Below are 14,321 nucleotides of genomic sequence, written 5' to 3'. Positions count from 1 at the left end.
AAACATTGGCAAAATTTCTTGCCATTGTCAACATTGCAAGATTTAACATGTTGGATCTAATATAAAATTGTTCTTAGGACTGTAGGACTTCTGAATATTAGATCTGTTATCTTGAAATATAGGAGGTTTTATATTTTGATTTTATTCTGTGAACTGCCCGGAGACGTCCAGGTATAGGGTGGTATATAAATTCAATCAATCAATCAATCAATCAATCAATCAGTCAGTATATATATTTATAGAGAGAGAGGAACTTAACTGTAGGTGACTGCTGCTGTGCTATAATAAGGGCTGGATTGAGTCTTAAGGCCAGGGGAAGCAGGGTTTTTGTCTGGTCCTGTGAGCCTCTGCATCAATGCACCAGACTGATCTGTGCACTATTACAAAATCACCATAAGGGGTACAAGTCCTCATGTTGCAGTGCAGTATTCAAACCTAAGAAATTGGGGGGGGGACGGACCTGTGGATAGCTCCTGTGGATAATACCTACTTTCTTGTAGGATGCAAGTGAACAGAAATCAGAAATGGAGAAAATAAAACAAAAAATAGCGCAAGAAGTTGTAAAAATCGAAGAAAGAAAAATGATAATTGAGGATGAACTGAGAGAGGTTCAGGTAATAACAATGGAACTTTATTGGCTTTAGATCCTGGTTTATAAAACACAAAGAACATAATGGAGCTTCCTGGAGCTTTTATTTGTGCTCCATTATTTTCTGGATGTGCAATCAAGAATGAGTTATGTATATTTTAAGGGGACAAGTACTGAAAAAGACATGCTTGAGTGCATAATGGCTTTGAATGTTGGCTAGAGTAAAAACAAAAGAATGTGAGCATCTCCATTTATTTTCATGTTAGCTTCTTAAAGCTAACTTTGGTCCCTGTGGAGATAATCTCCATGGCATGGCTGGATAGGCCATTAAATTAATGGGAGTAGGATTATTTTCTTTCTGACGGAGCAGCAAGACTTGGAGTGATTGGAGGGGCAGGAAGTTAGGAAGAAATGAGTATTGGGGTAAGAAGCCTCTCTCAGGCTAAGGACATGTTGCTTCTCATCACTTTTTGAGGGGGTCTCCTGTCATGTGACGTGCTCTCAGTTCTCTGCCTGGAAGGCACATAGCTGTGGCTCCTCATTGACTCCTTACTTGTCCTTTCCATTATCTTTTCTTCTTCCTCCTCTTTGCTTTCTCTTAGCAGCCTCCTTATTTTCTAGTATTCTGGTCCCGGTCTAGTTCTTTTCCCTTTTGGCACTTTTTATGGCCCTTCAGCTATATTGTGGAACTGTGCAAATTCTGGCCCCAGCATGAGCCAACAGCTTCACACCCAACAAGGAGCGAAGAAACTAGCCATGTTTGTGGCAGTGAAATGAGGAACGGAAAGAGCACACTTAATAAGCAGGAGACCAAGGGGTGGGGTTGGGAGCATAGCAGAATGTGGAAAGGTTTGTTAGTGGTCACAGTGGGAAAATTGGACAGGAGAGGGAGTATTGCTTATTATTGCACCCCCTTCCCAATCCTCTCTCATCCATTTTTCATAAACAGTGACCATAAGACCTAAATTAATATTTCCCACTTATTGCCACCTGCTTTTAATTAAGCTATGAGATTCTTGAGACATTGTAGCTGCAATTAAAAAGGTGAAGTTAAAGTTTTGTTAAAACTAAACAACTTTGGTAATTTCCCTCTTTTTCTTGTTTTAGCCGCTGGTTAATGAAGCTAAGCTAGCCGTTGGAAATATCAAACCAGAATCTCTGTCAGAAATCCGCTCCCTGCGTATGCCACCAGACATAATTAGAGATATACTAGAGGGTGTCTTACGGTTGATGGGCATCTTTGATACATCATGGGTGAGCATGAAGAGGTAATTGAACAGTGGTACCTCGGGTTACATATGCTTCAGGTTACAGACGCTTCAGGTTACAGACTCCGCTAACCCAGAAATAGTACCTCGGGTTAAGTACTTTGCTTCAGGATGAGAAAAGGAATCGTGCTCCGGCGGCGCGGCAGCAGCGGGAGGCCCCATTAGCTAAAGTGGTGCTTCAGGTTAAGAACAGTTTCAGGTTAAGTACGGACCTCCAGAACGAATTAAGTACTTAACCCGAGGTACCACTGTATATAGTCTGCCTCTCAGGACAGAAATCCTTCCAAGGTTGCTTACAAGTGACGTCAATGAATACATGTTAATAAAATCACAATAAAAATATTGAAACCCAAGTCATCAGGATTGGGAATAGTCCAGATCAAGCAGAATCTGATGCCTTAGGGGGTGGTGTTGTAGGGTGGTGGCATTTAGCTGACTTCCCAGCAACTGAGTTGCTGCTGCTTATGGGGACAGAGGGGTTGGGGAAGTCAGTCCAATGCAACCACATTGGCAGGAGTGCTAGACTGGCCCTGCTGGTGCATTTGCACCACACTTACCTCCCTGCCCCCTCTCCCCCCAGGAAGCAGCAGTGATTAGATATTGGGAGACCAGGTAACTGCCATCATGCTGTCTGCTGCTGCTCTGACACCTTGCCATAGCTGTCAACGTTTCCCTTTTTTAAAAGGGAAATTCCCTTATTCCGAATAGGAGTCTTCGCAAGAAAAGGGAAAAGTTGACAGCTATGCCTACCTCTCCTAGGAATAAAATCCAGGGGCGGGGGGAAAATATCGTTAAGGAAAACAACTTGGTTGTATATCTTTTCCAAGGCTTATGTATTTTGTTCTGAATACCAAAGAAAGACCATAGCGATACCTGTTTTGAAGTGCCCATTTCTGCCTTTGTATTCAGTCATTTAATATATATTGCAGTTTTCTTGCCAAAAGAGGCGTGAGGGAAGATATTGCAACCTTTGATGCTCGAAATATTCCAAAGGAAATCCGTGAGAGTGTGGAAGAACTTCTAGCTAAAAATAAGGGATCTTTTGATCCAAAGGTAATTTCTTTGTGTACTTAACAATTTTGTGACAGTGTGCTTTTGCAGCTGGTTGTTTGCTGCTTCTGCTTCAAATTGCAATCCTATACACACTTCCTTGAGACTAAATTCCATTGAACTAAGCAACACTTACTTCACAGAAGACACACATAAAATTATTCTGTAGTGTTATGCTTGACTACTCAATTTTCATTTTATTTTTAAATATATTGTAACACAGTTTGAAGCTGTAAACATTTTTGTGGTTTAGTACATTGGAAAGCAGAATAAAGAGCTAGTAAAAAAGAACTATAAAATGAAATAATAAATACTGATTAAATGAATTACATTTTGGAATCACTCATCATCCAACGTTACAGAAATGGTGGGAAAGGGGGAAAAACTTATTTATTTTTATACATTGAAATGACAGTGCTGCCTTGTAAGTTAATCATGTTACTGGTTTAATGCAGGATACAATTTCCAGTGAGTCTGTATTGCTTATTTTATGTGTGGGGATGGAAGCATTATATTTACAGTATAGAAGTGTATTTAAACAGTTAAAATGGATGCATGCCTTCTCACGATAATGTAAGTATGTATCAATATTTCAGAACGCTAAAAGGGCCAGTACTGCAGCGGCACCCTTAGCTGCATGGGTTAAAGCCAATGTTCAATATTCTTATGTCCTGGAACGAATTCAACCTCTGGAAACTGAACAGGCAGGCCTTGAAGCGTAAGTAATGCACATTTTTTTTACAGTTGCTTTTAATTCCTCGACAGTAATATGAAAGTAATATGAAACCAGTGTTTGGGTTCCTGAAGTGAAGACCACGGCCACAGTGCTCTTCCCCTGGTCCTCCTGCTGCGTTAACCTGGGATCAAGGCATGGTTTAGTTTAGTTTTACATTTGAAGCATGGGACTAATCTGATGGAAGAAGAGTTTGACTCAAGTCTGAAAAATAAATTCAGCATCCCTATGAAATATAGTTTGGAATCAAACATGTTTTTTGCACTGGTTGTTGTCTACTCTTGACAGTGGCGTAGCGTGGGTTGTCAGCACCCGGGGCAAGGCAAGTAATTTGTGCCCCCTAACCCGTGGATTTGCACCCCCTAACCCTAACCCCCAGATGTTGCGCCTGGTGCGGCCAGCCCCCCCCCTGCACCCCCCACGCTACGCCACTGACTCTTGGTCTATACCAACAGTTGTTGGCACTAGGAAAATATTTCGTTAACGTATTAATCCAATTAGATACAATAGGTATCTCATTAGTCCAAGGCTGCAATTCTGTGCATACTGCAAGTGTCATTCTGAGACTTACTTTCAAGTAAGCTTGCATAGTGTCATGGGCCCATTAGGTCTATTGTGATCTGGCATGGTTTGAGATCCCTAGATAAGAAAGGAGGAGGGGAAGGAGAAGAAGTGGATTGGAGGCTAGTTGGTTGGGAGATGTCTTCTCCTAAAGCAGCCTTTCTCAATGATGTTGTTGAACTACAACTCCCATCACCCCTAGCTAGCAAGGACAGAGCTCAGGGATGATGGGAGTTGTAGTCCAACAACATCTGGGGACCCACAGGTTGAGAACCGCTGTGACCTAAAGCCTTTGCCCAGTCTTATGCTAATTCTTTCTTAATTTGGGAGACTAGTGCTTCCATGGCATTGGTCTCACCTTCTTTGCCTCCATCTTTCTGACGAACCACCTGTTAGCTTCCCTAGGGGGCTTTGCTGCCATGTTGAGATCTCTCAGGTGTGGTATTGCCACCGAGGTAGAGATTGATGTAGGTGGAGAAAACCAGGACTTGAGGGTTCCTTCTTTGCTTACATTTTGTCTATGTGGCATATTCCATCTGTAGTCCAAGAGATTCCCACACAGCAGGGTTAAATTCATATGCTACAGATCCCAAACATTGGAAACATCCATCTTTGAAAGGTGCCTACACCTTTGCGTGTGTGTGTGTGTTGATTGGTAAGGATCTCAATTATTATTCGTAATATATTATTTCAGTAATCTAAGGAAAACAGAAGACAGAAAAAAGAAGCTAGAAGATTTGGTTAATTCTGTTGGTGAAAGGGTTGCAGAATTAAGAGATAGGTATGTATTTTTCATCCAAACACTTTACATTTTTAATTAATTGATTAGAACTTTCAATTATGTCCCATCTATTGGTACTTGTGTACAGAGTGGGACAAGAATACCTAAAAAATAATCTCACCAAATATATATCTCAACCAAACAAAGCAATCTATAGAAGAGGGCCTCCTGCAGGCACAATTGCATCAGGATTCCTCCAGAAGATGTAGCAATCAGGCATTTAGTGTAGTGGCACCTACTCTTTCAAATCTCTGCTGTTACATACCAGACAGGTCCTATCTTTTATCTTTTCAGCACCTGTTGAAGACTTTTGTTTTCCAATAGGCCTTTTAAGTGGAAATTTCTCCACCTGTCCGTATCTGTATTGGATTTAAATTATTATTATGTATGTTCTTACCGATGTTTTTTCATTGTTAAATTGCCTTGAAATGTTTTACAAAAAGTGACCATTGCTTTCCTTTTGAAATTAAAAAAGGCTTTATGTTGAAACGCATTCTTTTGTTCCTTAAGTCTTAACAGTTCAGTTGGTCCACAGGTTCCAGGCCAGAACAAGTGAGGCAGCTAAGCTTGAAGCAGAAGTTGCTAAAGCACAAGAGACAGTGAAAGCTGCAGAAATATTGATCAAACAACTTGATAGGGAGCATAAGAGATGGAACTCACAGGTTGGTTGCTAAAGCTTCAATAAAAATATGCTTTTTCTTCTTCAAACTTAAGTCAGTGTTTTATTTTCAGAAAGCTTAAATATCTCTGTACAGTATTCTAGATTCAGGTAGATAGCCGTGTTGGTCTGATGCAGTCAAAATAAAAATAATAAAAAATTGTCCAGTGCCACCTTATAGACCAAGTAAGTTTGTTCTGGTATAAGCTTTCGTGTGCATGCTTTTCATGTGTATCTGAAGACGTGCGCATGCACACGAAAGCTTATACCAGAACAAACTTACTTGGTCTATAAGGTGCTACTGGACAATTTTTTATTATTTTTATTTTTATTCTGTACGGTATGACGTTCTACAGTAGAGTAATTGTTTGGAATTATTTTACGGTTGCATATTGCTTGGCATTCACCTCTTACTTTCAGTTTTAGTTCTTCTGATTTTGGTTTCTTAGCAATTAATCTGGGGTTCCTTACTGTTGAATAAGCATAGCTTCATTTCACACACCCCTCTTCTAGTGAAGGCAATAGGTGCCTTTAATAGCAGGCAACACGAACAATGTATTTATTGTCTTCTGTGGGCTGTGGCCCATCTCTGATGCTAGGTTTGATTGCCTTAAGTATTAAAAACTATTTAAAGGCCCTGAACTGACTTTGAGAGGCATACTTTTATTTTCCAGTTCACCTATTCCATAGAAAGGACCTCCACTTCATCTACAGTATCCAGTGGTACCACTTTGGGATGTTACTTCTTGGCCTTACCTCAGTTTTGGGGCTATTTTCAAAGGTTTTGGTAGCACAGTTCTCTCATTTTACAATTACTTGGAACTTGTCTAACACAAGGTTCAGCTCACACAGTTATCTACCATGCTTTCCCCAATCCCCAGTGATGTTCTGTGTTCAGTGGAGATTCACTAGGTAAAGGTAAAGGTAAAGGGATCCCTGGCCGTTAGGTCCAGTCGTGACCGACTCTGGGGTTGCGGCGCTCATCTCGCTTTATTGGCCGAGGGAGCCAGCGTAGAGCTTCCGGGTCATGTGGCCAGCATGACTAAGCAGCTTCTGGCTAACCAGAGCAGCGCACGGAAATGCTGTTTACCTTCCCGCCGGAGCGGTACCTATTTATCTACTTGCCCTTTGACGTGCTTTCGAACTGCTAGGTTGGCAGGAGCAGGGATGGAGCAATGGGAGCTCACCCCGTCATGGGGATTTGAACTGCCAACCTTCTGATCGGCAAGTCCTAGGCTCTGTGGTTTAACCCACAGTGCCACCCGCGTCCCCTGGAGATTCACTAGAGAACATAAAAAAATTCCTTCTATAAAAGCTTTAGCACATGATAATGAAGAAACTATGCCTAGCCTATACTTGCCTGCAGTATTTTCACAGGCATTTAAGCTGAAGTCGTTGCATGTGAAGATGGAGCGGACGAGAAGTGTGATGGGTCCTGTATGCATTTCTACATGTCGTCTGTCTTGTGACCCTGAAAATTATTCAAGGCTGACAAAGTTACTAGTGTGGCTATATTAGTATTTAATAAGACTGCTCTACTCATGTAAAAAAATTCACTCAAGTACACAGAGAAATACAATATCGTGTTGGAAATCTATTTTCAGGTTTCAGAGATAGCAGATGAATTGAGCACACTGCCAATGAGAGCTCAACTGTCTGCTGCATTCATTACTTACCTTTCTGCTGCGCCTGAAGATCAAAGAAAAGCAAGTTTGGATACATGGACAAAATCAGCTAATCTGGAAAGTAGGTATTGCTATATCTTTGATATGAAAATAAATAAAATATTAATCAGAATTATAAGGTATAATTATGTGCTATTGAACATTGATTAGTCAGTAGTGTTGTTCTGGGAAGCCAGAGTTGTAACTCCTTTATTCAAACATAGTCATAGGGAACCTCTCTACATCAAGGGAAAGAAGGGGGGGGGGGGACTCCAGAAACCTCTTCAAATAGAACTTGAACAAAATAATATCAGCTACTCTCTGCTTAGAAACAGATAATCTGTTTTGACTTTTGTGTGCAAATTGTTCTTTACAATCCAATGAAAGCAAGTTATGTGTTCTACATAAGGGGTTGTCCCTCCAACCAGCTCTCAGTGATCAATTTATTTATTTTATTTATGAGGCCCCTTAATGAAATAACACAGAGATATGGGGAGGTAAGCACAATTTAATATGTCCTAGATGCTCATCCAAATGGTGAGAAGCCATACAAACATAAAATGCTCTAGCAAATTTAATGGAATTAAAAGAAACGTCTTCTGTTTGTTAGAATTTGATCTTATGCGATTCCTGAGCACAGAGAGTGAGCAATTGATTTGGAAAAGTGAAGGGTTGCCCTCGGATGATCTGTCAATAGAAAATGCCCTTGTGATTTTACAGGTAAATTGTATTGCTTTTTTATTCTTTTGGAGGCACTGCCTGTGTAGCATGATAGTACTCTCGTACTGAGATAGTGTGTGCAGTGGGGAAGGCTACAACCTGGCTGTGTAGGGGGTGCAAGTGAAGAATGAGGTTGTCTGTCACTTTTTCTCCTCAGTGCAGTCTTTTAGATCATTTTCTGCCTCTACTCAATGTTGTCTGTGGAGTGGACCCATGATCCCATGAATACTGTATTAGATTATGTAGAAAATCTTGGGCTCCTTTGCGAGGAAGGGTGGGATATAAATTTAATAAATAATAAGTAAGTAAAACAATGTCTCCCCCTGTATCCCCAAGTGAACTACTAAGCATTTAAAATTTCTTTCCCTGCATTTGAAATCCTGGTAATAGTTGAATATCTAAGAAGGGATACTGCAATGTTAAATTGGGAATGCTTTACAACTGGAATTTTATCTCCTATGTTTCCCTCCCCCTTCCTGTGATACCTTTTTTTCTTTATATACTATGACTGCTGTACCCAATGCAAACATTTTCAGCTTTTCATTACTTCCTTTTAGGATGATTAATGGGGTGTTTTCATGTAAATTATATAGTTGTGTAGTTTCTTTCAAAGAGAAACATGATTGAAAGACATTCTCCCCCCTCCTTTTTTTTAACAGAGTAAAGTTTGCCCATTTTTGATAGACCCCTCTTCCAGAGCTACTGAATGGCTGAAAGCTCATTTGAAAGAATCACGCTTGGAAATCGTCAACCAACAGGTCCTATTTGAATCTTTTAGATGGTTCTTTAATTTTGGAAAAGAGATCCCCTTATTCTCTTATACCTTTTTTAAATTATAAATTTTCCCTCCACTGATCCTGCAAAGATGAGCCTGCTTACGCAAAATACCTGATCTGAAAAAGAATTGTCTACATCTGCAGTGTTTTATTCCCAATTTGGGGGTGGGAGTTGTAGCAACCCAATTTCACTTCTTCCTCATTGGATTCAAAGGCATTTAAATGACAGAGGCATTAATATCGCTCCAAATGTCGTCTTCTGCTGTTTAGAGGGCCCTCCATCTTGTGGCTAATGTTGCATGTGGCAGAGGTGCTGCTCAGTCAAAGTACTGTACCAGATTTTTCTGTTACTAGAGGAGGAGATGTGTAGCACAAGAGTCCATAGTTTGGCAATGCTTCCCAACAGGGACTGTATGTTTTAATACAGCCTTGATAAAAATCATTTCAGTGTATTTTGTTTACATATTGACTGTAACTGAAAATGTCTTGATGATGCATTTATTTTACCTATCGTCGACTTAATATGTCAGTACTGAAGTAGATCAAACAATGGTGGTAAAATTTTATTTGTGCAGGATGCCAACTTCATTAACGCTCTTGAGCTGGCTGTGCGATTTGGGAAAACTCTCATTATACAGGAAATGGATGGAGTAGAACCTGTGCTTTATCCATTGCTCAGAAAGGACCTTGTTGCGCAAGGTAAATTTCCAACTTTAATTGTGTCAGGAATACAATACTCTCCCCCTCCTCCCCCCCCCCCCCCAGTAAGATAAATGGACAAATCAGTTTAAAAGTAGCTGAGCTGTTTGTGTGGATATTTTTTTTAATCCAATATATTTTTAAAAATTATATCATCACTAAAAATTTTCCCCAGGCTTCTAGTTCACCCAGGTCTGGACATGAAACAATAAACTCTGATGTTGTTTAACTGAGGAAATAGGAACAATTAAGCCATGCAGAATTCCCTTCTGTCTCCTTTGCAGATGGACACTTTTTCATGAGTGCAAGTGTATGGGTTCATTATTATTTTGCGTTTGACCATGTTTCACAGCTTGTTATAAAAATATGATTTATACGTTACAGTGAATTGGTGCATACACAAATCCTATTTGGGATTCAATATTTTTACAACAAGCAGGTGAAATTTATGTGGTAAATAAGTAAAATCAGTGCACGTCCTTCACCTGAAACAATCTGCTGGCTGATAGATTATACTAAGGTTCACATTGACCTCTTCACACCTGGACATTTTTTCTTAATTGCACAATTATCTTTAAGTGACACTTTATTACGACCATCTTTGGTCCACAGTTAGCACAGCAAGGACTTACCCTGAGTCTGATTCATTCCATGTTTGTTCAGTTGGTCAAATTAAGCAGAGTTTAAGATTATTATTATTTGCTATTTTTTGTTATAATTGGATTGCCAATCAGTTCCAGGAATACTTACTTTCAAGAAAGGAAGCAGGATCTTCTTGTGTCAGTGTACACAAAGACAACTTGTGCTGTTTTGCATCTGGTTCAGGATATGGTGGTAGGTTACCAATAGCATATCACAGATGTACTCCCTTATACTATGGTGTCTATCAGTACACCATACTTTGGTTCGTATTGGGTAGATTAGTAATGGGAATTGGTTACAGGTTGATTGTTGTCCAGCCTACTGTGTTATACTAGGCAGCCACTAGATATACAGCAAGAAGGTATCGATAGTGAATGGGTCATTTGCCCATTTTCTTGCATACTTTACTTGCTTGTGAATACAGTGGAGCTGATATTATGTTAATTATAATAATTATTAGATAATACTGAGCATGTAACACTTTTTTAAAAAATGGTTCATCTTGGTACGTTTTCCTCCCACAGGTCCTCGATACGTTGTACAAATAGGTGACAAAATAATTGACTATAACGAAGAATTCCGCCTGTTTCTATCAACCCGAAACCCAAATCCTGACATTCCACCCGATGCAGCTTCCATTGTTACAGAGGTTAACTTTACAATAACACGGAGTGGCTTAAGAGGGCAGGTAGGCATTCATATCTCCAGGAATGATACTCTTCATTTTAACCTAAAGACACAGGGCTTTATACCACTCGTGGAAGATCCTGATTTCTTTCCCTGAGAGGCCCTTTTGTACAGTATTAATACTTGTATCAAAAAAACCTGTAAAGGAAAAACGGCCACACCTAAACTTTGATCAACCACTGCTTTGTGACAAGGAGATGGGATGGGTGATGAAGAAAATGAGAAGATTCTGAGAACATACAGGTGGTTCTGTAACCACAGTGGTAGCGCTTACATTGATGAACATATTTTGAGCTAGTGCCAAAAACAGATTGTGCTCTGATATAGGGAAGCATGTTAGTGGGTTTTTCCCCTATACAGTGTTACCTCTGGTTACGTACTTAATTCGTTCTGGAGGTCCGTTCTTAACCTGCACCGCCGGAGCACGGTTTCTGTTCTCATCCTGAAGCAAAGTTCCTAACCCGAGGTACTATTTCTGGCTTAACGGAGTCTGTAACCTGAAGCGCATGTAACCTGAAGCGTATGTAACCCGAGGTACTTGGTATCTGAAGAAGTGTGCATGCACACAAAAGCTCATACCAAGAACTGACTTAGTTGGTCTTTAAGGTGCTACTGGAAGGATTTTTTTTTGTTCCGAGGTACCACTGTATAAGCATGGCATTCTCTGCTTAGGGCCGAGCAGCTTGTGGCCCTCTGTTAGGCTCTTTCTCCCTACATGATTGTAATAAAGAAGCCGCAGGCAGTATTTGGATCAAAACACAATGAGTGGCTATTTTTCTGCAACATTCCTCATGGTGCGTTAATCCCTTTTAGCACTCTTGCACAGCTGGCAGTCTCCACAGAGAAAAAAATATTCTCACTTTAGTTAACATTTCCTTAAGTGGTTAGATTAGAAAGTTCCGTTATAATAGAAAATATCTTGTGAGAAAGGTATACAATAACATGCAGCTTATATGAGGGTTACATTTTGGAGATTGTGCCTAAAGCCAAAATTATGAAGAGTAAAAACACATGGGGTTCAATGGCCAGTAGGATTGCCAATGCCATTTCCCCCAGAACCCTGCCTCCTTTCCATTCCCTTTTATTAATTTTTTTCCATGCACTCAAAGCTGAATGTGCAAAAGTTTAATGTGTGCAACTTACTGTACTTAATACTGAAAAACAGCGGGTGAGAATCCATCTGAATCACTGGGCTGAGTTGGATTTTGTGGACTAGGAAGTTATGCTTAAAGTCTTTACAGTCCAATTATTTTTGTGGGTTCTGATTCACATATAGAGTTCCCCTGCCTATAAAATGTCCTTCTTTCTTCTGTTTAAATGAGTGTTACACCCCAGTCACATAGAAACCTGTTGGAACAACCACAGGGCTGTGGGCCAAGGCAATATAGTTGAAATATGTCTAATGCGTAAAAGAAATCAAAATTATTTAAAGTCAGTTTAGAGTAGACTAATGGTGGAGAAGCAGTAAATAGTGCTGGAATATTCTCTCATTCGTTTTATTGTGCTCTTGTTGGTGCTAACAATGGATATTAATTTGCTTATTTATGTGACTGATAAGCCAAGCAATGAATGAAAAACATTGTCTCGGGATAACATTTTTCATGTTAATGATAAACAAAATATATTAATAAACCAGACATCTCTTTGTGTTTGGTACATTTGCGTTTATGAATCTAGAAAACAACAGAGCTTCAGTGGCTACCATTACATTTAATTCATTTTCACTGAAAACTTGAATAATGTGTTTTAGATTTGGAGAGCCATGAGTGGTGAAATCAAAGGAGCTTCTGTGCCTTCTCTTCCTCACTGTAGTCCCCTGCAGTACCCAAAATCTGCCTCAGGGTTGGAGAGCTCTCTGTAGTAGTGTAGGATAGCCACAGTATCTGAGAAGGGAAAGGGAATCAATAGTATTGTGTGGGAGCAATTTTTGGGAGTAAAGTGCCTTTATCCTGTGTTGTTGCAATGGATTTAAGTGGATTTGACTTCTCCTAATACTCAAAAGTAGGAAGACACACAGAGTCCATTATAACATATAGAAATACATTTCAGTTAATACAAACAGCACCTTTTGGACCCAAACCAGTGTTGAAAAAGCAAATATCTTGATTTTATCAGAAAATCAGAACAAAAGGATATTAAGAGGCCGAACCACTGGATCAAAACCAGCAAGATGAAATTCAAGAGAGATTAATGTAAAATCCTGTATTTTACTATAAATTATAATAAATGCACAAGTGAAGATAGTGGGGGCCTGTATTGCTAACAGTACATAAAGAATAGAATCGTAGTCAATCACAAGCTTAACACGAGCCATTTGTGCAGTTGGACTGCTAAAAACAAAATGAAACACCAAATTTATTCTTAGGCTGGAAACCAATCCTGTGTGAAACAGTTGCAAGAACTGGTATGTTTATCCTGTAGAAGAGAAAGACATAGCAGTTTTCAAACACATGAAGGCCCGTCACATGGAAAATAGAATAGACCTGTTCTCTGTTGCTCCAGAGAACAGGACTGGAAGCAATGAATGAACATTGTAGGGAAGCAGATTTCAACTAAATAGCAAGAGAAACCTGGACAGGAGCTATAGTTGAATCCTGCTGTGATAACCTCCAGGATTCCTCTCATTTCTGTGATAAACCATTGCTTGAAAATTCCGTCGTCTTGTGATATTCTCTTCTGACATCTCACTAATTGCCTGCCAGCTTCTAGCTTTGACTATTCAACATGAAAAACCAGATTTGGAAGAACAGAAGACAAAATTGTTACAGCAGGAAGAAGATAAGAAGATACAATTAGCAAAACTTGAAGAATCACTTTTGGAGGTAAAACGTAGATGGGCTGCATTTTTTTAGGAGTTTCTGTATGAAAGACAACAACAGACTTAGAAGATCGTTACTGCCAGAAATATGTTTAAATGTCTGATGACTATAACTATTTTAGGCCAGCTTGCCATAGAATATGGATCGCTTGCTTGGGGGGAGTTGCGGAGAAAGAACAACAGTCTTAACATTGGAAAGTTGCTTCTAAAGGCTGCACAGTGCTCTGGGAACAATGCATAAGGAAAAGGGGATGTGGAATCAAGCAGAAAGTGGCCTAGAGCCATCCACCTGCCAGTCACTTGATGTTGCAATGATATCAGGTGACCTTTTTGCATTATAAGGGGTCTCCAGAAACTCCTGTCCAAGATACTGTTTTATGCAGCTAATTGTCAGGTCTTCAGAAGCCCAGAAGCAAGACAGTGTTTTCAAAGGGGCTTTTGAAGATATCGGGTATAGGGCAGGTGGGCATGGCTTGGCTGAAAATGATATTGTGAGCCAGATGGGGAGGCCTGATGGATCTAATTAGGACTGTGGGCTGGATGTTCCCTATGCCTGCTTAGAACAAGAGAGTGCTAAATTTGAAAGTTTTTCTTTGGGAAAGGATGAAAAACACTTTCAGATCAGCAGTTTTTTTCTTCCTTCAGAAAATTCTTCTGCAGTGGTACCTTGGTTTT

At 39.9% G+C, this 14,321-nt stretch overlaps 1 protein-coding gene across 2 annotated transcripts in view; it reads left to right on the top strand.

Annotated features, from left to right (window-relative positions):
- DYNC2H1 (dynein cytoplasmic 2 heavy chain 1) overlaps positions 1–14,321 on the top strand; it is a 151,838-nt gene that overhangs the window by 61,728 nt on the left and 75,789 nt on the right. For both annotated transcript variants that reach the window (XM_083735721.1, XM_083735720.1), the window contains exons 56-67: positions 501–614; positions 1,697–1,857; positions 2,787–2,910; positions 3,504–3,625; positions 4,896–4,982; positions 5,518–5,644; positions 7,245–7,386; positions 7,915–8,024; positions 8,684–8,782; positions 9,376–9,499; positions 10,666–10,829; positions 13,531–13,650. In XM_083735721.1, the coding sequence (XP_083591847.1) occupies positions 501–614; positions 1,697–1,857; positions 2,787–2,910; positions 3,504–3,625; positions 4,896–4,982; positions 5,518–5,644; positions 7,245–7,386; positions 7,915–8,024; positions 8,684–8,782; positions 9,376–9,499; positions 10,666–10,829; positions 13,531–13,650 (1,494 nt within the window). The remainder of the gene's footprint in view (positions 1–500; positions 615–1,696; positions 1,858–2,786; positions 2,911–3,503; positions 3,626–4,895; positions 4,983–5,517; positions 5,645–7,244; positions 7,387–7,914; positions 8,025–8,683; positions 8,783–9,375; positions 9,500–10,665; positions 10,830–13,530; positions 13,651–14,321) is intronic.

The sequence above is a fragment of the Podarcis gaigeae genome (genome assembly GCF_964106915.1).
Source record: "Podarcis gaigeae genome assembly, chromosome: 4".
Classification (NCBI taxonomy): Eukaryota; Metazoa; Chordata; class Lepidosauria; order Squamata; family Lacertidae; genus Podarcis; species Podarcis gaigeae.
This window is presented reverse-complemented; position numbering and strand designations above follow the sequence as displayed.